Source organism: Erpetoichthys calabaricus, chromosome 1 (genome assembly GCF_900747795.2).
Source record: "Erpetoichthys calabaricus chromosome 1, fErpCal1.3, whole genome shotgun sequence".
In the NCBI taxonomy this organism is placed as follows: Eukaryota; Metazoa; Chordata; class Cladistia; order Polypteriformes; family Polypteridae; genus Erpetoichthys; species Erpetoichthys calabaricus.
Window position 1 is genome coordinate 233,892,979 of NC_041394.2, and position 24,515 is coordinate 233,917,493.

The 24,515-nt window shown below is 37.1% G+C and overlaps 1 protein-coding gene across 1 annotated transcript in view; it reads right to left on the minus strand.

The window, feature by feature from the left end:
* LOC114657349 (IQ and ubiquitin-like domain-containing protein) overlaps positions 1 to 24,515 on the minus strand; it is a 94,513-nt gene that overhangs the window by 39,889 nt on the left and 30,109 nt on the right. Inside the window, 5 exon segments of the mRNA XM_051928736.1 lie at positions 9,030 to 9,215; positions 13,972 to 14,220; positions 16,290 to 16,466; positions 21,789 to 21,959; positions 24,316 to 24,491. Of these exon segments, the coding sequence (XP_051784696.1) occupies positions 9,030 to 9,215; positions 13,972 to 14,220; positions 16,290 to 16,466; positions 21,789 to 21,959; positions 24,316 to 24,491 (959 nt within the window).

Sequence of the window (24,515 nt, forward strand, 5' to 3'; positions counted from 1 at the left end):
TTTCCTTCTCATTTCCAATGATTTCTGATTGTGTTCCTAATGTTCCTAAAATTATCTTTTATCATCTTTTTTCCTGGAGTAGTACTAAAAAAAATACTTCCAGTTTGTTTTAGCTGCACTAGTAATTATTTCAGTTTCTCTTTTGACCTTTCGAATGATTTCTTTGATGTCTTGCTGTAGTGTCCAGTATTCCTCCAAGTCAGAATTATTTGGCTGTTTTTTAAATTTTTTTGTACAGTGGTCTTTACAATTTTATTTTTAAAATAATGCCCAGTGCTTAAAAAATTAAAATCATCCATGATCACTGTGTCTTCTTTCTTGTACATAAGTCATGTTTGATTAAATAACGTGGTATTGCCTGAATTATCAGGATCTGGTGACCTGTAGCAAACTGTACAACCAAATCTGTTTAACCAAAATCTCTGTCACTCTTCTTTACTAGCCTAACAGACAGCAAAAATATTCATTGTGAATTTGTTTTCAGCATAATAGGAGCTAAAAAAATCCTGGAAAAATATCAGGAACATGACAGAATTCAGCTTAATGTTGCAGTCACCAACTCTCAATTTAACTGAATATATGAGGGATAGAACTATTCTCCAAAGAGATTTCTCCTTCACCATTGGCTAATCTGAACACATGATTTTATACATTAGAGCTAAAAAATCTGCACTTTCTTGAGTGAATAATTTGACTAATTCAGGGAGGGAATCAGGGAAAATAAGGGGCCACCTATTAGGTTGACTAAAGCATATTGGTGTACACTGAAATGTTGTGCCTGCTGTACCTTTTTCTTCAACCATGATTCTATAGTTTAGCTCATTAAATCAATTACCAGGTATTTTAGTCTTTATCCCAACTATTTTTAATTTCAGGGTTATTCATAGTGCAGAAAGTCATTACACACCTAAAGAAAAAAATTGACCTATTGAGAGATGAAGAAATTTTCAATATGATTACAAACCAGAGTCATCAGTCAGTTCAAGTGTGGTAGATTAATTAAATTTTAAGATGCTCAATGATAGGTAGCCACTTCTACTGGATATATACAGGCCTCACTCATACAAAAGATATCAGTCGGAGAAGGGACTTTTAGTGCTGTAGGCCTCTGTTGTAAGCAACCAAATACAGATCGAGAGGGTGGCAAACATTTTCTTGCCTGAAAGATCGAAGAGTAAGTCACAAGACTGCTATGCTTTCTGCACTTGATGTTCAATCACAATTTATGTTTAGCAAATGTTTTTCATTATTGATGGGGAGAGTGCTTTTTGGCACCTCCTGTCTTCTTAGAACTGCACACTTCTGTCATGTGTCTTCCATTAAGGATAACTAAAATAATTTGCTGCAATGAACCAAATACTTGGGGGAAGTGTTTCAAAAATTCTTCCACTAACCTCTATACATTTGAGCAAATATATGGTCCTTGCATTCTTTTAAGTGCTGGCCCATTTCGCAATCCTGGAGTTGAAGATTTGATAATATGATCTTCAGTTTATATGGTCAAGGTGTGTGATAACATTTTGGCCACGTTGGTCTGTTATCAAACGTTAGCTTGTTCTAGATATTGTAACTCTTTCTTGCACATATTGTTTTAATTACCTTTGTTTGCTTCCCAGGAAACTTGCAGTTCATTTTATTGACTTTTAAATTATTATTCCTCCAAAATGATGTTACTAACCCCAAGTAGTGAAGGCTGAGAAAACTTTTTAATCCCTCATTGGTCAAGACACATGTCTTCAATTCAGAATTATGGGAATGTGCCTTTCCTGGTTACATTTTACACTGATTTTACTAGCAGTATTATAATATATTAGCAAAAAATGCCTGTGTTTTGCATGTTTTGAGCATTCGACTGGATAACAGACATGTGGATTACGCAACACAAGTAATGTGAAATTTTATTTCTTTTCTCCGTGGACATTTTTCACATCATTTACCGTTCGTTAGAACAGGTTTTCATTATTTTCCATCATATCATAATGTTTTTAATCATTCTCCATGAAAATATGAGATTAAAACTTTTTTTGGCCTTCACTACAAACTACATAGAATAATGTATCAAAAATATCATTTTGGGTGGAGTTATTCCTTAAAGCATTGGCCTGGCATGGCCTTTGTCTGGTAGTGTATAAGTTGTTCTATGTTTTCTGTTGTGTTCTCCCACTGTGTAAATCCATCATGTTATCACTGTTGATATGTTCAATTAGCATCAGGAAAGTGAGATGCATTAAGTCATTGGTTCATTAATAACTCAGTTAACTGACTTGATATTCTATATTTTTTGAGGGATATAGTGCTCAGGATTATGTTTGAGTGACTGTTTATTTTCAATTTCTAGTTCTTTTAAATTCTTTTCATTTTAAATTTGGGCAGTCTAATCTTCTATGTTTGGAAGAAAATGGACCTTCACATGACTTTCTTTTTTTTCTTTGATGAGTGTCATTATTACAAGGTACATAACAGCAGCATTCATCACTTACATATGATCTGTGCTTCAGCAACACACTTTGTTTCTAAGTTGTCTCTACACATGGTCTCATAACCAGACCTGCTGCTTTGTTTTCTTTCACACAATTCTAGGTTAACTCTTTCATTTTTACTAGACATAAAAGCATCAGTTTAGAGCATGACCTAATAAATCTTGTGGAGAAGTAACCTGTCATCACGTATCACTTTATTAAAAACGCATGTCTCTTGAAAAGGATGTTGCAAATGCATTTCTTTGACTTGCACATACTCCATGGAGACCCAAAATACTGTCCCATTAATTGTGTGCTTTTAAATTCACAATACACAACTTAATGAATGTTACACAATCATAATGGACAGGTCATCACACACCATGAGTTTTTAACAAGCATTGTATTAAACAAATACTGTAGTGGAGTGGACAATCATCATTTAGCGACCGCTGGCACTATATTAAAAATAAGACGCAACCTGTCTCCGGATGTGCAGAAGGCCTGCTATAAACTTTAAATGAGCGTTCTCTGGGACTCCATTCAGTGCTGTTACATACAGCGTAAATGCTGTAAGACACTGTTTTAATCTTACTTACTTTGCATTTCTTGAGTGTATACAGGTATCTCAAATAACCTTAACAAACTTTAAATTTAAAATAACCTAAGAACTCAGATTTTACATGGTAGTCTCTTTTTCGGAAGTACCCTTAATAAGAAACTTTTATGATCAAAGTTTCTGGGACAAGCTGTCCATCATCAAAGTCATTTGACAATTATCTGTATGTAACGCCCAGTTCTTTAGGGAAAGTATCTTTCAGTAAGCGTTTGACTTTGAAGCAACAGTGTATTCATTTAGGGCCTTATACCCAGACTTTACTATTATGCAATATGTTGTGTCACAGGTGGCTGGGGGGGCGACCCAGCTGGGACGCCCCGGAGGACCGGAAGAGGGCTTATGCCTCCCCCAGACCACGTGGGGGGCGACCGCCCTGGCGGCTATGGGGACCACAGGTACAGAGCTTTGAAGCTCGATCCTGTAGGGGCCCATGGTCACCGCCAGGGGGCGCCCCAATGCCTTGGGAGCCCTGGAACTCAGCAATTCCGCCACACCCGGAAGTACTCGGGGGAAGAGGATCGGGGACACCTGGAGTGCTTCCGGATGCAGAGCTGGTAGTTCCACCACATTGGGGAGTGCCGGCGGAAGCTCATCGGAAGACACCTGGAGCACATCCGGGTGTGGATAAAAGGGGCCGCCTCCCTCCATTCAGGGGCTTGAGTCGGGTGGAAGAAGGACAAGGTCTGGCAGGAGGCAAGGAGGCGGCCTGAAGAAGTGAGACATTTGATGGTGGCCAGGACTTTTGGGAACTTTGGGGTTTGTTGTGCACTTTACTGTAAATAATGGACAGTGTAAATAAACGTGTGTTGGGTGATTTGAACGTGTCCGCCTGTCTGTGTCCGGGTCATCTTCTACAGTTGTATATTTTTTTTAGTTTTGTCCATTTCCTATAATTCTCTCAGTAACGCTACTTTACTTTTAAATCTCCCTGTTTATCAGTATATCTTGGATGATTGAACTAATAAAGTTGATACGAGGCACCTGGTGTCGGGGGGATGCCACTTTCTTACAGGGTTTAGCAGAGTGAGGTGTGGGAAGAACAAGTCACTATATGGAAAAAACTAAAGGTAAACAAAACTAAGAACACAAATCCAACAACAGTACCTTGAAAGAGAGCAGTGGTCAAAATCCACAAAGAAGAGCAAAACTCACAATCGCAATGCTGAGGCTTCAATTCTCCTTTATATACAGCTGGACCCACCAGCTGCATCATCAGATGACCCCGCCTCCTTGGCCTCTACTTTAAGGAAGCAGGATGCACAATTAAAACATCCATGATTATTAATGCAAACAGAAGAATAATAAACACAATATTTATGGAAAACACAATATCACCTAAATTAAAAGAAAACAAGACAAAACCAATTTGTTATGAATTGTGATGCTCTTTAATTTTTCCATAATCTTTATAGCTGGATTAAATTCAAAATCATATTACTTTGGGGCTGTCTGAACTCAAGCAATTCAGTGTTGTTTTCTGTTTTTTTGCCAAAGTACTTCCTTTCAAAGTTGTTAATTTTTTACTGTCATTATCAATGTCATTTTGTTTTATTTTTGGGCTGCATAATTTTGGAGACATTAGCATGTTTCACGGCTATGGTAATCCTTTCCATAATCCCGTGGGAGTGTGCAATTACTGAAGTCATCAGTGGTATGAAGGTCATCTCGTACATTTCCAGCTTATCCAAGATTTAGATACTAAAATAGTGACAGTGTATGACTTTCATTTTGACTTTATGGTTCTGCATGTTAATTTTTGACTACAGTTATCGGTTAACATTATTGCTTTTCACAGTCTTCCTTTTCTTTAATCTCCCAGTTAAGAAACCCAGCTTTGAATTGTGACCATATTTTTTCTTTGGGCCCTCCTCATAAAATTTGTAATGGCTACTCCTTTTACTTATAAGGACACAGATAAGATCAAATTAAAGAAAATTTTATTAGAGCCAGAGACAAAATCTTGGCTAATCCATAACAGTATCAGCTTCTGTGTGTCTAAGTTGTTCTCCGGGACGAAGGTATACCTCAGGTATATCTGGGGGCACATGTGCAATATTAATGCCAAAGCTAGTGAATCTTCATGTGGAATACTGAGGAGTGATAGATAGATAGTGTAGGAAATTTTTGTAATCAGTGTCTAGGTGGATAGGGTCCATGCATGAGTGTGTTTCTGACGATGTGTGTTAAGCTCACCAGAAGATAATACTAATATACCTCAAGAATTCTTTGGAAATCTACTATAAATATAAAAAAATGTTTTAAGAGGTTTGATGGGGATGTTTTAAAAAGGAGAAGACAAAGCTCTTACAGCAAAACTTCATGGAGTGCTTGTTATATAAATATCAGACTATAAACTGCAGCTCTGGTGCTGTTAACATAATGTTTATGCATTCACCCAACATGTGTTTTTGGCTAAAAACTAATTATAAATTGGCACATTTCAGTATATGTGGGTTGTCACACATGCACGTCAGAGGATCCCCTTCCAGGCTCATCAGAGGTATGTAACACCACTGTGGGACAAGAGGGGGTGCTGATGCTAATGGTATCATTTCTTCTCTCACCACCCAGTAGGGGCAGCTGACCCAAAAAGAGGCATTTCATTTTGACCAAAGCCTGTCCAGGACAGTGCTCCTCCAAAACCGACCCACTCTTAAGAAGTCAACCCAAGGCAATAATTACCTATTTATTTGTGTTCTTTTGTGCCAATGTGTGCTTGTTTGCTTTTACTAATTCCTGCTATTGGATTATGGCGTGTTCAATCGACAAGGTGCAATGGATTAGCACCCCAGCAGGGTTTAGTTCACATCGTTCACCTAGTTTTGTTTGGAACAGAACATAGCTTCCTAAAATCCTGAACTAAACAAGTCTGTTAGAAAATCAATAGATGGATAGAATAAATATCCGAAAAAGATGAGAAGGAATAAAGAAGCTACAATATTGTGACAGTGAACAACACAAGACAAAGTTGATGAAACCTTTGAAAACATAGTTAAGCATTTTCTGCTAATTCTTCACAGGACCTTTAAAGAGGGCTTAAAGAACAGGCTGCAGATGATCAGCATAGTTATTTTATACTGTTGCTCAGCCACATGTAGACATGGAACATTACTTGAAGAGGTTATTACAGCCCTTGATATTTTATCCAGAAGATTACTTGAACATTACAACATTTTCTTAGCTATTTTATTTTTAATTTTTCAGTTCTTCCACTTACCTAATAATGTTTCAGCCATAACAGAAACCTTTGGGGAGGATCCAGCTGCTCCTGAGCCCAGCAGAAGGTGTCTATTCTTATCAGGTAAGAACCTGATGGTAAGCTTAAGCTCTGGGGATCTATTTGGAACTTCAGCTTATTGCAAAAGACACAATCTGATGGAGTGGAATGCTCAGTTTATTTCTGGCACAAAGATGGGATACTAAGGATTTGTTTAAAGCTGACTGATGTTCATCTATTAAACAGGCTATTACTAGAGGTTCAGGAACAGAATGAGCATTATTTTCTATATTTTGTGGATGAACAACAATAATTAAACATTTTATAACTACAAGATGAGCATAAGTGGCTCTTTTGTGACCTTGATAAATTCTAGCGGTCATCAGAAATTCACTGTCTGTAAATTCTTTTTGGAGACATTATGTGCGCATGTGTTTAAGTACACTGTAATGAAATGCACCTGAAATTGAATAACAACTCTTTAAAATATATACCCTTTAAAAAAGTCATGTAAACATAAAAGTTAAAAGCAAAAACATGGAAATACATTCAATAATATCTTAATACATTCATACAAGATTCACAATTATTTTACCAGTTTAAGTATTAAATTAAAGTACTGTAAATAAACAATGGTCACCTGCTGCTATGAAGAGGAATCAATCTGGTTTTCCTGCTGTGATGGACTCCAGCAGAAGTGACAGCTTGCAGCCTTGAGCCTACCTTCTCCTCTTCAGGAACACAGATCCTAGCAACTGCTTTGCCCTCCCACACAGTTGTGAAAACACAAACTTTTCCCAAACAAGCTAAAGGAGATCTGCATTAGTACCTGCAACTACTATATTCAGGCTTTGGACAAACAGAAATGACATTACTTAAGAACTTTGTCACTGGCTCATTTGAGCTTCTTGCTTTGGCAGCTCGATTTACATGACGGTGTACATATTATCAAAAAATGTACTTAGCTAATATATTTCCATAAAAAGGTTTAAATATAACAGCTATGATATCATAAATATAAATATTGCCAGAATTCCATACACAATTTTCTATGAGATGATATGCAAACACCACCTACCACAAAAAGATTACTGCCATGGCACTCAACACGTGACTGCCACCCTTCATGCAAACATTGTCAGCTGTCACTTAATGAGTTGCTGGATGGATATCACACAACAGCTAGCAGTCATTGACATTTGGAATTGGGCCCATAAAGCTTGACCCTCATTTACCTTGAGTCAATGTAGGCATCCCAGAACTTTCTTGCATCCCATATAAATCAGTTAGACACCCCAGATCCTCAGACACTGACCTTCTCATTGTCCCATAGACTGGGTACACAACTCTCAGCCAGTGCTCATTCTTCTTTGTGGTTCCAGCTCTCTTACTTTCTCTCTTTAAATTATCACATCAATTATAATGTTCACAAATGCAAAACACTTCTTCATATTTCTTTTGTAATAAATGGTCCCTGTATTTGATCCTCTGTTAATATTTACTTTCATAAAAATTTGGTACTGAACCTGCTATGCGGTTCATCAATTCTAACAGCCAATCTAATTTCATACTCCTTCAGGTCATTGTCAATTATCTTATCATCTGGGTTGTTTTGTGTTAAATTCATAATTGGGCACCCACTAACTCAAGAATTCACCTACAAATTTTGGAAGCAAATTATTTCTTATTTGATTTGTTCATACTGTAGATTAAGCTGAAGGGAATTTTAGTTTTCTTCTAAATTAATGGTAAACTTAGAAGAGTAATAAGAATGAAATCCAAAGTGTGGTAGGATATGATAATTGTTCTTTCGCTTTCTGTATGTTTTATAATGAAATAGTGTACAGTCTTAGGTTATATTTAATGAAGAGACAATACAGGTGTTATCTTGAGTTGAAGAATGGAATATACTGACTGACAAATTTGGATCCTTCCATAATTTATATACATATTTTTTTATATATAGTTATTTCTTGTAATTCCATTTGGGTCGTAGTCATCTTAGTGTATTTTAGATTATCCCATCAACATGTATAGGTATTATGTTACATGTCTGATTTAGAGCTCAAAGTAAAAAAATAAATATCTCAATTTTTATGCAGATACACTGTATGAGGGCCTAGCAAATCAATTGCGATTTGAGGCATTACACAAACAATTAAGCAAAATGACACCTTTTATTGGCTAACTAAAAAGATTACAATATGCAAGCTTTCGAGGCAACTCAGGCCCCTACTTCAGGCAGCATCTTGCCTAAAGAAGGGGCCTGAGTTGCCTCGAAAGCTTGCATATTGTAATCTTTTTAGTTAGCCAATAAAAGGTGTCATTTTGCTTGGCTTTTCTCTACATTCATAATGGCTAACACAGTACAACACCCTAGTACTACAAAAAATTAAGAAACAAAGTGGAAGAGTTCCCAAACATCTGCAGACATCATGCCACATTCACTATTCTTATTTTTTTTAACCTTTGAAACAAATAAGAGTAAATATGCCTGGGCTCAAAGAAATACCAAAGAACTGTATCTCTTGGCTTTCTGGGTGTCCCCTGGTGGTCATATGCTTTTAAGAATGTGTTTTGCTTGGGCTGTTATGCCAATGTCAAAAATATCTGATGCGTTATTTCAGATAAACCTAGCGTGTAGTATGATCAGTATAACAGAGATGTTGTGAAGTAAAAGGTTCGTCATTATTTGATGTAATTCAAAGAGATGTTACTTTTCCTTCTTACTTACCTTTTCAACATCTTTCAGTTTGAAGTGTGCTTTAGCTTCATCTTTGGTTAACAGGATGCAATTCCATGGAGACCATTCTACATATTTATTCCATCTCACAAGCACAAGTTCAGAGAGCTCATCCCAGGCACTCAGTGCCGACTGGACACCCCAGATGGCTTCAAGCAGGTATTGCAGGTCCTTTTCCTGAAATAAAAGAGTCAGTACTGAAAACAAACCTCAAACAAAGTTACAAAATAATATTTCTGCACTTTCAACATATTGAAATTTGCATATATGTCCCTTCTCACCTACAGTCTTAAATTACGTGAAATTAAAGGTTACTTTTGTATAAGTGTGGGTGTACAATGAAATGAATACATTTGTGCTACTTAACATATAGAAAATGAAATAATCTAGTGAAGCAGTAAGTAGAATTTACAACCTTTAGCAGACATTTATTAACTATAGCAAAACAAAGGAGATCCAAACCAGGGCAGAAGTACAAGACAATTGTATTTTAGGGTTAAAGGAAAAAGACATCTAAAGCTTCTTCCAGAAGTTACTGGACTTAATTTGTAAAGCAAAGTTAAGGTTTTGGTAATCTTGGACACCCAGAAATTGAGTCACTTAAGAGAAGTCAGACAGTTTTAGGAAGTTTAGGTAGAGCCAAGTATAAATTAACCTTGTAATACTTACAAGAAGAAGAAAAGAAAACAGATTTTATAGTAAACGACTTGAACATAGGTAGATTGCTGCTGGCACTCTGTATTCTGGTTGCTCTAAGTATTCAAGAGGAGGTAAATTCCATAAAGTGGCAATTAACCTTATCTCCCTGATGAGGAGAGATATTGAGCAGAGACTAAAAGTGAGAGTTTAAAGGTTCTCTTCATGTGTCTCTGGGTTTTTGCCTTCAACACAATCCAACCTCTGCTCCTTAGGGACAAGCTGACAGAGATGGGATTAGATTCGTACCTAGTGGCATGGATCGTGGACTATCTTATAGACAGACCTCAGTATGTGCGTCTTGGGAACTGCACGTCTGACATTGTGGTCAGCAACACAGGAGCGCCACAAGGGACTGTACTTTCTCCGGTCCTGTTCAGCCTATATACATCGGACTTCCAATACAACTCGGAGTCCTGCCATGTGCAAAAGTTCACTGATGACACTGCTATCGTGGGCTGCATCAGGAATGGGCTGGAGGAGGAGTATAGGGACCTAATCAATGACTTTGTTAAATGGTGCAACTCAAACCACCTACAACTGAACACCAGCAAAACCAAGGAGCTGGTGGTGGATTTTAGAAGTCCCAGACCCCTCATGGACCCCATGATCATCAAAGGTGACTGTGTGCAGATGGTGCAGACCTATAAATACCTAGGAGTGCAGCTGGATGATAAATTAGACTGGACTGCCAATACTGATGCGCTGTGCAAGAAAGGACAGAGCCGACTATACTTCCTTAGAAGGCTGGCGTCCTTCAACATCTGCAATAAGATGCTGCAGATGTTCTATCAGACAGTTGTGGCGAGCACCCTCTTCTACACGGTGGTGTGCTGGGGAGGCAGCATTAAGAGGAAAGACGCCTCACGTCTGGACAAACTGGTGAGGAAGGCAGGCTCTATTGTTGGCATGGAGCTGGACAGTTTAACATCTGTGGCAGAGCGAAGGGCGCTCAGCAGGCTCCTATCAATTATGGAGAATCCACTGCATCCACTAAATAGTATCATCTCCAGACAGAGGAGCAGCTTCAGTGACAGACTGCTGTCACTGTCCTGCTCCACTGACAGATTGAGAAGATCGTTGTCTTTTTTTCACCTGCATTATTATCATTCTTTAATTTAATATTATTTATTGTATCAGTATGCTGCTGCTGGAAAATGTGAATTTCCCATTGGGATTAATAAAGTATCTATCTATCTATCTATCTATCTATCTATCTATCTATCTATCTATCTATCTATCTATCTATCTATCTATCTATCTATCTATCTATCTATCTATCTATCTCAAAGCTGTGCATGCTAGGCTAGGTGGCACATTGTGAATGGGCCTACCGATGGAATGACACCTTTACAACAGTTGGCGCTGCCTGGATAAGCTATGGTTCCTCATGTTCATTTTTACATAAGATACAGACATCATCTCCACAGTATATCAACACATTTCAAGGAATTTACCCTTTGATTATTTCAGGTAACAACGGAAATCTATCAATGCAAATTTCAGAAGAGAGATACAAAGCCAATATTCATAAAACATTAGGGGGCTTCACCCCCTGCTCGCTTCATTCACCAACTCCCTGGCCTGTTCTACGTGCCACCCACTTCGCATCTCTGCTGCTTGCATATGTGGATTTCACTTTCACCAAACAACAAATATTTTAATTCTCGCGGATACGCCTCTTCATTGGGAAGAAACACTACTTTTCCCTGATTGCAATTAGAGGCTCTACAAGTCTCTGACTTAAAGTTTAAATCTGAACAATATCTACATACTTCTGTCATATCACCTATGTCCATATATTTGATCTCTTTTTGCTGTTCCGTTATTTCACCGAGTAATAATTTGTTTGTTTGTGCTAATGCGATCTTTACTTTTTTTAAGATTTTCGAATTTTAGTACTTTCATTATCTCTAACCTGTTCTGCATGTGTATCGCACCAACATTTTTGAATTCTTTATGACATTCTACTTTGTCATCTACTCTTTTGTCTTTTATTTCCGGCCCCGGGTGTGGTTAAATCTCTTGGCACAAAGTCTCGTCTCATGGATCATGAAATTATCTCTCTGAAAAAGTCTTCTCTTGTCCCAGGATTTTTTTTATATAATAGAGAGACATTTAGTGTAATATGTACCAGCAAATCATAACTGAACTAAAAATGTTTAATTGTTTATAAAGTGTACCCAGGGTGATCCAACCCGTGAGCATTGTTATGATGTACCAGCATCAATTCTGGGGAATATACTACCTTCAAACCAGATTGGGCAAAGATTTTTCTAGCTGTCTTGGATTTAAATTCACCCCTAATGCTTTAACAGCAGCAGATAGGATAACATTGTGCTATGAACAACCTGTTGTTATAACCTATAGTACATTATTTGCTCAAAGACAGATTTTGTTTAACTGGAAGTAACCTAATTTACCATCTATAACTCAGTGAAAATGTTCTATTCTAAAGGTGTGAAAAAATGTATTTGTTTTATGAGGATAATTACAGAAATTGTTCAGAATTTCATTGAAAAGCAATCAATGTTAATGTAAAGTAAGCACACCAAGCCTGCGCTGATGCTTTTCGTTTTATTTGCTGTTTCATTCTATATGTACCACTTTAGAAGGAGGTTTTTCATATCACATAGCTCTCTAACTCAGATGGGAGCTGAGCACATAGTTAAATGGATTGTCTTCCGAATGTATTATTTTATTTGCCTTTTATTTTTTTGATTGAATGGTGTTCTGTTAATGTGTTTTGTTCTTGAAACAAAATGAGAAAAAAAGCTGGTAGTCCCCACCAAGAAAGGTCTGTGTCAAAATCAGAGACAGCAGTGGAAAATCAAAGATGAAAATGAAACGCAAGCAGAGATTCAATTGTTAAACTACCCAAAAACTCTATGTAGACAGTACAGCACTGCCATTTTTATAGGCAGGAGGTGCTGAAGCAATATGATATGTGACTAGCATTGCCATGGCAACATCTACAGATAATTAAGAAACAACAAACTGGCAGTACTGGTAAAAATTCAAAATGGCATCACACTAAAAATAAAGTAAATAAAATGAAGAATTTACGGTAAACCTGCACCTCAACAAATATGCACACTGTATGCCCATGTGGAAAGAGTATGAGCAGTGTGGGCTTGGAAAAGCCCATTTACACAGGGCACTGGCCCAATGTGGGGGCTGCTACAAGGGGCTCCTTAACAAAGTTAAGTTAGTTAGTTAGGTTAGTGGCCCTAAAGTAATCACTACCCCTATATTTTCCTGATTTTTAATATCACAGAGTAAGTAACACTGTGAATTAGTATTGTCGGTGCATATTGGATTTGATTAAGAAAGTATAAATAACAATTGTTATTTTTATATTGCATTTTAAAATTTCATTTTCTTCTATATTATTGGTAGTATTTTTGTGTTAAGGGTTTTAACACCAAAAATCAAGAAAAAAAGAACTAATAGCAATGAATGTGAGGGCATTTTGTGCTTTGTAAGAATAAATAGTTCAAGGCTATATTGGTGGTACCTCACAATAAGGAGACTGGAGTTCACATCCCAGGTCATCCCTGCATGGAGTGTGTATGGTCTCCCCGTGTGTGTGTGGGTTTCTTTTGGGTGCTCTGGTTTCTTCCCACAGTTCAAAGACATGCAGGTTAGGTGGTCTGGTAATGTTAAACTGGCCCATGGCCCACGTGTTTGTGTGTGTGTGTGTTCACTCTGTGATAAGCTGGTGCCTTGTCCAGATTGTACCTACCTGAGCATGTTTCTTACAGCAATAGGCTCCAGCTACCCTGAAACTCTTCCTTTAATAAGTAGGAACAGAACATTGATGGACCAGTAAAATATGAACATTTTCAGGTTCATGACAAAATCTGGACTCCCTGTGGTTTGCGGCCAATTTTGCCCCAGTGTGCAAATCCCAATTGTTAGCTGCCCACATAGGGCCAGCATATTTGCCCACACTCGGCCTACATTTACTTGAATGTCAACTTGTTTGCTATATGACAGCCATTATACAATTGATTTGGACATTTAATTTGTTATCTATGGCTTTGGTTTTAAAAGTTCAGCAGTAATAGCAGATATAAACAAAAAAAATGTTCAGTAACTTCCCAATTCTGCTAAATGACGGCTTTAAAATATTTATATTGGGGTCACACTTTAACAATACTCAAAAAAATAACATTTATTTTTTTATTCTGCTATATTGTGAAATCGAAATAAAGTGTCCAGCCAGTAATATTACCTGAATCAAACAAGCAATCTTTCCTTTTACAGGATAATCGGCTTCTGTTTGTCTAAGATGTTTCAGCATGTCTCTGTATTCTGAATATTCTTCTCGATGATGGGCTTCATTTTCCAACAGGTAGCAATGTTGACATCGACCAATTGCACTTGATCTTGTTGTTATCTTAAATTCACTGGAGGTCAAGTATCTGTTACAGCCACTGCACAAGTAGATATTCTTTCGCAATGTTAATGGATCCTGTGGAACCTGGTATTTGAAAAGCAATAATAAGAATTTAAAGCAAATGGTTTTTTATATTGAGCATTGTCAAAAAAGATGCCACATCAAAAATCTATCAAATGTTCTATGAATGTGTATATAGAGCATTTCAAAATTAAACTTGAAATTTAACATTTACTGTATCTAAATAGGTTGGTATGATAACACGTAAGCTGCAAGAACTGGCAACACATAATGTGATAAAAAACAATGATAGATAGATAGATAGATAGATAGATTTTATTGATTCATGCCAAACTGACATTTTTACAAGTTAATGCCAACAAATCTCAGTGAAAACAGTACACAAAGGTCCGATTTTATAGACCTCAGTCTTTTGGATGCTTTAGTAATACATGAATTTAGTGAGCCACTTTCTCAAAAAATTGCCTTTACTGTCAACAAGTATGTGGAGTCCTGTGGAAAGTGTGCTGTTTTGGTCAAAGCAAGAACAGGTCATCCCATCAACCCTAAGAGTAAAGTAGCATTTTGGCATACTAGCTGTAAAATCTGCATGTGATGCAAAAGGCTTTAAATGTGCAACTTGGACTGGGATGTTGTGACAAAAGCAGCATCAACTAAAAAGAACTGTTAGGAACAACCTTGTAAGGTTAACACATAAAGCAGTCTCTGTAGCCTAATTACTGAACTTAGTATACCTGAATAAATAAATAAAGAGAGAAACAAACAAAACAGTAGTTTGGAATAAGTGCAGTAGTGATCACCCATTCCATACACAAATAATGCTAATATATTCAGTTTGTCACATGACAATGCTTCAGCCTATGGGATCTGGTTATGTTAAAAGTTGGTCAATTAATCCTAATTTTTAATGCATGGTAAACTGTGTCATATGTAGAATATAACTTCTAGTGACACAGAGTAGGGAATTTATGTGAATTGCTCTGTGCTTAATTGTATGGCAACTCAGAATGTGCTAGCATTTTTTATACAACTTTTTTAAAAATATGCATTTACTTTTTTAAATGACACTGTAAGTAATTAAAAGTTAAGAGCTCCTTAGTTATATGCATTTGGTCTGTGAGCTTTGTACTGCATTATTTTAATTTTGAATTCAGCTATTTTATAAAGTCGCCACAAAGCAACATAAATCACAGCTCAGTTCCAAGAAAAATTGCTAGGATTTGATCTAAAAGGCAGTAGTTAATGGAAAGCTCATTGTCTTTGATTGGCCATTGTCAGAATCTCCCTACAAAATCAGACACTTGTTTTATTCTAAGAAGAACTCAATGCATAGTGCCTTTCATGCACTCAATTATATAAGTCCATTTCTCTCATTAGTCAATGAATTGATCAACCCCACTTGATCTGACCAAGCTCTTTATATAGGGCAGTGAACTATACACTGCACAGAGGTGTATTTGTTTTTAATAGAAACTAGGGGGCTTTGACTCTGCGAGCGAAAATTCTTTACATTTATATACCGTTCTTCTCACTACTCACAGCGCTTTGCTTTGTGAGCGGACAGCCACTTCACCAGCCATTTTTGCACCAGTACTCTCACCACATATTTGCTATTAGGTAGTGAAGAGGTGAGACAGAGATACTGTAACTAGTTAAAGACAGGGGGTGATTAGGGAACCAAAACGACTAGGCCATGGTGGGCAGTTTAGCCAGGACATTGGGAGGCACCTTGCTCTTTATGAAGGATGCTCAGGGATCTTTCATGACCACAGAGAGTCAAGGACCTCAGTTTTATGTCATCTGAAGGACAACACTGTCACTGCACTGGGGCATTGGGATTCACATTCTGACCACAGGGTAAGTATCCCCTGCTGACCTCACAACAGCTGAACCAGCAGCAACCCCTGCTTTTTTCTAGATGGTCTCCCATTCAAGTACTGGCCAGGCCTGAACATGCTTAGCTTCAGGTGGGGGACCTGTTCTGAAGTGCATGTCCATCTCTGTTGTGTGAGCCTGATTGATTACATTATGGACTGAAGTAAGAAACCAGCAAATAATCAACTTCTAATAAAATGAAACTCCTTTAACTAATAAATCTTCTCTGAAACCAAACAGTGTACATGAAGTATTACCTTCAGTAACCTGATCACTTCTGGATTGAATAATGGAGTCTTTATGTACTGAAGAAACAAAGTGGAAATTCTTTGCCTCAGTCCTTCCAGGCTGACCTTCTTTACCCCTCGTGTTAACAGATCTTCTTCCCTGTCAATAAGCTCCACTATTTCTTGAGTTAGCTTACAGTCATGCTCCTTTCAGGGGTAAAAAGGAAAAAAAAAACATATTTTAAAGCTTTTTAGTTTTTTATACAATGACATGCAATTTTCTCCTTTCACTTCAAAATAAGAATTTAATCATCTCAACACAGCCATAAATTAAACTAAATTGAGAAATACTAGGCAATAAATTAAAATATCTCAAGGGGATAGCTTGGTGTTAGGATAAGCTAGTGGTGGCTACAGGGGGTTGGCGGAAAAAAAAACACATTAAATGGTGAAAATTTAAAGCAAGAAAAACAAAATGTGCTATCTTGATGTGTATCAATGCATCAGGTCAATTTTAAAAAATGAGTTGTGGGACAGCATCAGTCTGTTTTCCTGAGTCTACTCTCATAAGTTCTATTCTCACATAATCTTTAAATCCACCCCACTATTGTTATGATTTGACTCATTTTACATTTTTATTGCATTATTCTGGATTTTTTTTATAACTTTTCAATTTCCATTATATGTTTTTGGGGCACTGATTTCAATTTTTTCAAGTTGTTTTAATTTAGTTGCAAAGCATTCCATTTTTCCCATTGCCATTTTGTTTTTTCATGGGTGCTGGCATTTTATAGATTCTTTGTATATTGTTGCTAGGAGATTCTACCAAAGACTCCTTTGTGCATGTTTCTTTGATTGAGGTTTCCCCATTTAGATTTAATTTCTACTATATTTCAGGCTTAGCATTTTGGCTTCATGATTTGGTTTAATTGACCTCCTGGGTTTCTTTTTGGCTTGTGTTTTGACTATGCTTCATCTTCTAGTTTCAGATTAAATTCTAATGCCCTCCTGGTATACCTAGGTCAGGACAACTTTCTTCTGAACACTTCTAGACAGTGTCATGAGGAGCTGGAGCCTATCCCAGCACCATTAAGTGCAAACAGTAACCATCCTGGGTCAGGATGTCCGTCTATCTTGGAGAATACTCTAAAATACGAGCTCAGTCTGGACCAACTGAAATACAGCAATTGACTTAACCTGTAAGAATGCAGGTAAAGTAACAAAACCACAAAATACAGAGTAAATCACTAAAGTACTTTTTGCACAGTTATTATCTGAATTCTAACAGCACTTCAAGCAAGTTTAGCAGTTCTGCTTGTGAACCATTCTACATAGTTGCATAAATGTGGAAAAAAAGTACCCTTTTTTTCCCCTTATCATCTTCTTCTTTCCCTCTGGCTTTTCCTTTATCAGGGATGACTGCAGTGGAGGTGTATCTCACTTTTCCATCGCATTCTGTATATATTTTGCATTTATTTTGAGTATCCGTTAACACACTGCAGTCATAACCCTTACAACAATGTTCATACTGAGATGAAATTACATTTTACTTTGACGCTTTTATGTGCTTGCGCTTATCTCAAATGTATTCCTTTTTACATTAATGCAGCATGTGATTATAACTGTGCCCAAGCTGCCAGAGCCGGCCAGGGATGCCACACTAAAGCCTGATTTATACTCCTTGATGAGGTGCACAGCCACAATAATGTAAATGCAGACAAATCACTACATCTTAAGACTTCTGAATTTCCACAAGTCAAGTAAAGTTTACTATCATCTGTAGTTATTACAATAAAATTCTTATTTGCATTTGTCCTCAGAACAGTTGACAAAAATAGAAACTGTCCCTGAATCTACTGATGTGAGGGCCAATGGCCCTGTACCGAGTGAGAAAAATGGCAATGTAGAAAGTGTTAATTTATAAAGCTTGACTTTCTAATGTAGCAAGTGTTGTATATGTCCTAAACAGAAGGCAGCTGGGTGCGGTTAATATGTTGTGCCATCTTCACTACCCTCTGCAGTATTTTACATTCTTGAGCCAAGCAGGTGCCACAGTAGAATGTGATGCAATCAGTGACGATGAACTCCACTGTGGACATGAGAACAGGTGGAAAAAATATGAGTTTTTTTCAGACGTCTGATAAAGCAGAGGTGCTGGTGAGCCTTTTAAACAAGAGCCAAAATTTGTTGTGCTCACATCAGTTTGTTAGTGATTGTCCCTCTATGATGTTTATAGCTGCTCAGTTTCAACGGTATGGCTGCAATGTAGATGGAAGTGGAGTCAGCCTTCTGCTTCTGGAAGTCAGCCTTCTGCTCCTTGGTTGTGGTTGGACATTATCAGTGGCACCACTGTGTTAGAAGGTAGACCTCTTTTCTGTAGGCCATCTCATCATTGTTGGTTATCAATTCCTATGAAGATTGTTTCATCAGCAGGTTTAATGATGGAGTTGGAGCTTTGACTGGAAACACAATCATAAGTGAACAAGGAGTACCTGTGTTCTGCTGAAGCAGAATGATTTATTATTTTGGAACCACAAGATGAAACAAGAACAAAGCAGAGTACCCACCAGGCTCAAATCCAAAGAGACAAACTGATCTTCCCAAAGCCAGAAAAGTGAGACAAGAATCAGAATTGTTAATTGAAAGGTAAGTCAGAAAACTGAGAATGAAAATAGTGAGAAGAGCAGCTCAAGTCTTTAAGTTTGACCCAAAATATGGATACCCGAGCAGCACATAAATTACTTTTTTTAAAGGGTCATGCTGATGATGTCATGTGAATATGCGCCCATGGACTTCTGGGAGGTTGCCTCAGGAATGGCCAATGTGAAAGTCACAAAACATTGATGTCCATCAATATTCCAAATGGTGGTGTTAAGTTAAAAAAATACAAATCATTCAGGAACCAAGATAGGATGAAATAAATGTCTTAATCAAGTTCCTCAACCTCAGAAACCCCAAGAATAGACCCAAAAAGTCACAAAAATGCCACAGGAACATTAAAAAAAATGTATAATTAACACCAATCACAATAGCGTGGAGCATATAATTCTGCCTATCCACACAGGTCAATGGCTTATTATGTCAAAATCCAATTGTAAAGGGTGACAGTAAGTCTTAAAACTGAAGAGTTAGGTTAAGTGGTGACTCTCTTGCCACAGTTAAATGTGTGTGTGTTTGTGTCAGCATACCTTGCAGTGACCTAGTGTCCCATCCAGAACTGCCTTCTCTTTTATACATGATGCTGCCAGAACTGTTCTCTGTCTTACCAATATCATATAACTGGTCAGAGAGGGCTTGACAATGGATGGATTTCTTTCATATCACTTTAATAGATTCAGGCTTTTTAAATTATTTTTTTCACTTTTGAGAATTTTTTCTCTTTTTTTAGATCAAAAATATACATAGGAAAATGGCTTGCTTTTTTCAGAAATTTTCTGTGCAGTTTACTTGCATTATAATATTTCCTGAATATAATGATTAATGAATTCACTGCCTGCGGTGGGTTGGCACCCTGCCCAGGATTGGTTCCCTGCCTTGTGCCCTGTGTTGGCTGGGATTGGCTCCAGCAGACCCCCGTGACCCTGTGTTCAGATTCAGTGGGTTAGAAAATGGATGGATGGATGAATTCACTGTGCCACAACATTATTTTGTTTTATGATTGGGCACTGCCATGTTATGATTCCTATTACCAGCATGCTGCTTCAAGCTGCAAAGGAGCAGCACCTTGCATTATCAGTGTGACCCATCAAGTTCAAAGCAAAGACTCATTCTGTATCTGTGATTTGAATAAAACCACTATCAAACTTAGTTTGTATTTTTGTCTCAGATTTCTGGCTTCCAATCTTAATGCTTTTCTCTCTCTTATTTTGATTTCTGGTTACCAATTAGGTTTTGGTGCAAAAAGGTTGCATCATGAAGGTTTTGATACATATCTGGTGTTGAATACATTTCATCTCCTGGTCCTTTTCTTGCCCTCAAGCAGAATTCAATCTTTTAGAGACTCTAAACAAAAGTCTGAGTTGCATGGTGGTGCCCATGCAGTGCTCCAAACCTATTCACGATGCCATAAGGTTAATAAACAAGTGAGGCAGTCCACTTAACAATATTTATATGCCAGTAATGGCGCACTGCACGAATACGCTTGAGTTGAGCATTCCTAGTTTTCATACTCTTTCTCTGTACGTTTAGCATTCATTTGCCTAGAGGTTGATGCGCTTGCTGCTTCCTGAACAGCTCTTCTTTTTTCCACCCTAGTGGCCCGCTTCTTCTCTTCTTTCGTCTGCATCTTTTCGCATTAAAACTGATTAAGTCTGTGTTTGTGTTGCAATTACTTAGTACGTTTTCTTTAATTTTTCACTTAAGCTAGCACTCAAGTCTTCAATCTGCCTCAAGAATGATTTAAGAAATGAAGAGGTAGGAGAAGTGAGGGTGAAGGTGGTAGCGATGAGAACGGCACCCGTACGCATGTGCCATACAGCCGTCTTTCTGGACGCTGCCAAGAGTTGATTCTACAATAAAATATAGTAAAAATAAAAATAAAAATAACCTTGGAGGTCAATCATCACACCAAAGGCGGATAGTAGACGTCACGTAGTATAAGTGAACCAAATTTAAGGTCAATAGGTCAAACGGTTTGCGAGCTACAGGTGATTTAAAATCCTGGACAGACAAACAAACGTCCACAGTAGCATATTATATATATAAAGATAATGCAAAGTTGAATGATTCACTGACACAGTCACTCATCCAAAAAATTCAATTTTTGTTTAGTTCAAAAGCTGAAATTTGGCAGGATGGTACGTCTCAGGCAGTGGGCATCTGCTAAGAAAGGACATTTTGATATATTAATATTTAAGGGAAACCCCCCTTCATAACAGAAAAACGAAATATCCCAAAATCTCTAAAACCTTTTGACCGATTTGATTGAAATTTGGTGATGTTATAGAAAAAGAAAATCAGATGAACTAGTCTTTTTTTATTTAATATTATGCTAAAGAATATACTCTGTACTGCATTTGGTGGTGGCTTTATGCAAACGAATGATGGAGCAAAAGTGATTGACAGCACCACTAACCAATAGGGTGGACAGATGATTGAGGAAGAGGTGGTGTCCTGGACAGGAAACAAGAGATATGATCACATTTTCCATGTACAGTGAGGTGTGAAGAAGAAAGAGAAAGTTTGGAGAAGTTCAAGGAAGATGTGAAGCTCAATGTTTAGCAAGCGTGCTATAATCCTAAAGTGTTGATGCCACACGCTGTGGCTGAGAGTGTAGATGTTACTTTGCTAGAAGCAAAAAGGGATAGAGGGAGATGTAGAGGCAGAAGTGGTGTCCTCAGATCCAAAACAATGGGAACAGGTGGTGTAAGTTTAAATTTAACGGGTCACCCATGAGCTACTTGATTGCAATATACATTTGCAACTTTGAACTTTGAAAGGGGACTCAGATTGAGAGTAAAATATTGTTCGGACACAAGTTTAAATGGTTACAATTGGTTTTCCAAACTGAATGCACATAAAACAAAATACCTGTACAGTGTGCTTCAGGATTAAAAGCACATCCAGTCTCTCTTCTTGGGTTAGGGAGGTCATGTTTACACTGGCATACAAGTCTTTGAGCTCTCTGGCTCGAATGGTGTCGGGTGTATCCATTTCAACTAATTTACCATCAAATCGTTTCCATTTCTTTATTGCAGCACACTGCAAAAATAAAAATAAAAATACAAGTATAAAATATTTGGCATATAATTGCAATTATGCATGCAAAAAATTATAGTGCCATATCATAAAGCATTCAAGTAAAATATGTTTTCATTCTAGATCAATTCATAAAAGTCTTTATGATACAGTTCTGATTTTTCTGATATTACTGTATGTAATGATTAGCTAAAATTATTCAGTCACATTTATTTTTATCTATTGCTTAGGACAGATTATTTTGATAAGCAAAACAAACATGTAAAATTTTAAAGTCTGCTGGTTTCCTTTGCATTTCCACAGTTTAGAAGTGGAGCCCAATATATCAGTTAACCATTTCCTACCTCATGGAGTTTTTTTGTTTTTTTTTAAATCAAGATTTATTTTTTTCCAAATCATTGCATTACAGGAGACGTTTAATAGTAAGACAATCTGACATAAGTCCCAGAAAAACAAAATGACAAGATTCAAAGGATCTGTTCAATCAGAAACACAATTGTTCCGATATATCATAGAAACGATTACGATTAATAATCATAAACCACACTAAAACCCCTACCCTCACCCAGAACAGAGAGCAAATTAGTAATAAAAAGAGGCCTTCTGCGTTGTATAACCAGTTATTAATTAAGACAGCAGGAGTTTACTAGAGTCAGAGGCAGGGGCTCAGCAGACTTTTTTCAGAATAACATTCATAAATTGTTGCCAAATCCTAAAGAACTTCTGAACAGTTCCACAGAATGAAAATTTGATTTAATTAAAGTTGATTTAAAATATCACTTTCCCATTAAGTTATAAATGGTTCTTTATGATTCTTCCAGTTGAGCAGAATTAGTTGACACACTAACAACATAATGTAGGAAATAATGGTCGTGTTTATTATTAGTTGCTGATGCATTTATCCAAGGTGACTTAAAACATTTGAGATACAATGGGTTACATTTGTTTTGTTTCTCCAATTAGAGCACAGGCAGGTGAAATTACTTGGTCATGGTCACACAGTGTCAGTTGCAGGATTTGAACCACACGACCGCAGCATTTGAAATACAAAGTGTTAATCACTATGCTACACTACCTGCATCATCAAACATTCAAAAATAACTCCCAAGGCTCCTGTAAGATGATCTTCAGTTATCATAATTCTTAAAATGTCTGACAGATAAGAAAAAATCTTTTCCCAAAAGGGCTTTAATTTTTGGACAGTCCCAGGCCAGAGCTCCTTGGCACTGTTCAATCCCTGACGTATGGAGAGGTTCGTCTGGTGAATGATTTTCAACTGAATTAAATTAGTGTGTTTTGCACAAATTTAAAAAGAATGAATGTTGTGAAGTATTGAATTCCATTCCTTATCTGAGACATTGATAGAAAGGTCTTTTTCCCAGCACTGCCAAAGGTAGTCTAGGGATGAACACTGTGACAATATCTGATAAGTCTGAAAATGCTGCCAATATTCTTCTTTCAAATATTTTTGAGTATGAGCGTTGGTGCTGGTATAGGGTTGTTTGGTAAATCCCTTCTTACTAAGTTCCCAACGTAACAACAGAAAAGTGTGTGGAAGGAATTCCTGATTTACAGCTGAATTGATCAAAAGGTGCAAATGTATCTCTCTGTTATTTAAAAAATATGTATTACTCAACGAATAACTCTAACGCAACATGAAACATAATTTACTTTCAAAGTATTTCATTTTACTATTTTTTAATATGGTTAATTACTCGCTGTAATGTAAAATAGTTAGTTCTATTATGCATATGTAACAATACCCGTGAAAATAAAAATCTGTTTAAATTGTACATCCGCATCTCTATATGCGAGCGGCAGAACCCCAAAGAGGCCAGCACGTAGCACAGGTCCCCTAGTAATAATAATATAAAGATCTCTGGAGGTTGACATATGCATTGACTTCTAAAACTTAAATTCTACATAATTAAAGGAGGGTTTGGGTACAAAATTATTCTGTAATGGGGCAGCAGACAACAGTGCCTTTAAATAAAAGGTTTTCTACATTGGTTCAATATTCTGAGTGAGATAAGCACAATCTGATTGCTAGTAAACTGGTAATAAGTATGGATTTATTTAAATTGTATTAGAAAGTTATGTTTACTAGCAACCACACTTACCTTAAACTCCAATTCCTCTGGATAACTACATCCAAAATTTGCTTTCCTTTTTTTTTTAAATAAAGCTAAGCCAACTGTGACCTTTGTTGAAAAAGAAACATTGATTGGAAAGGACTTTGCAAGGCTAGCATAAATCATGGAATGAAAACATGTCATTTCATTGGCATCTTTGTTCTCTCTTCCTTAGAATTGGTTATGAAATACTTTTCTACAGTGGAATTTCTCTAATTTTTACTAACCTTCTCCAAAAAGGCTTTGACAGACTTTTTCACATTCTCATCACCTGCTGTCAGTTTGTGTCTTCCTATGCAGGCAATAATCTGTGCCTCCTGCTCCAGCAGAGCACACAATGCTGCCTTCCTGTCCGTGCCTGTAAGAGTTGCACTGATGTGGTCCATCTCCTCCTGTCTCCATTCTGAACAAAAGAGAAGTTTTTACA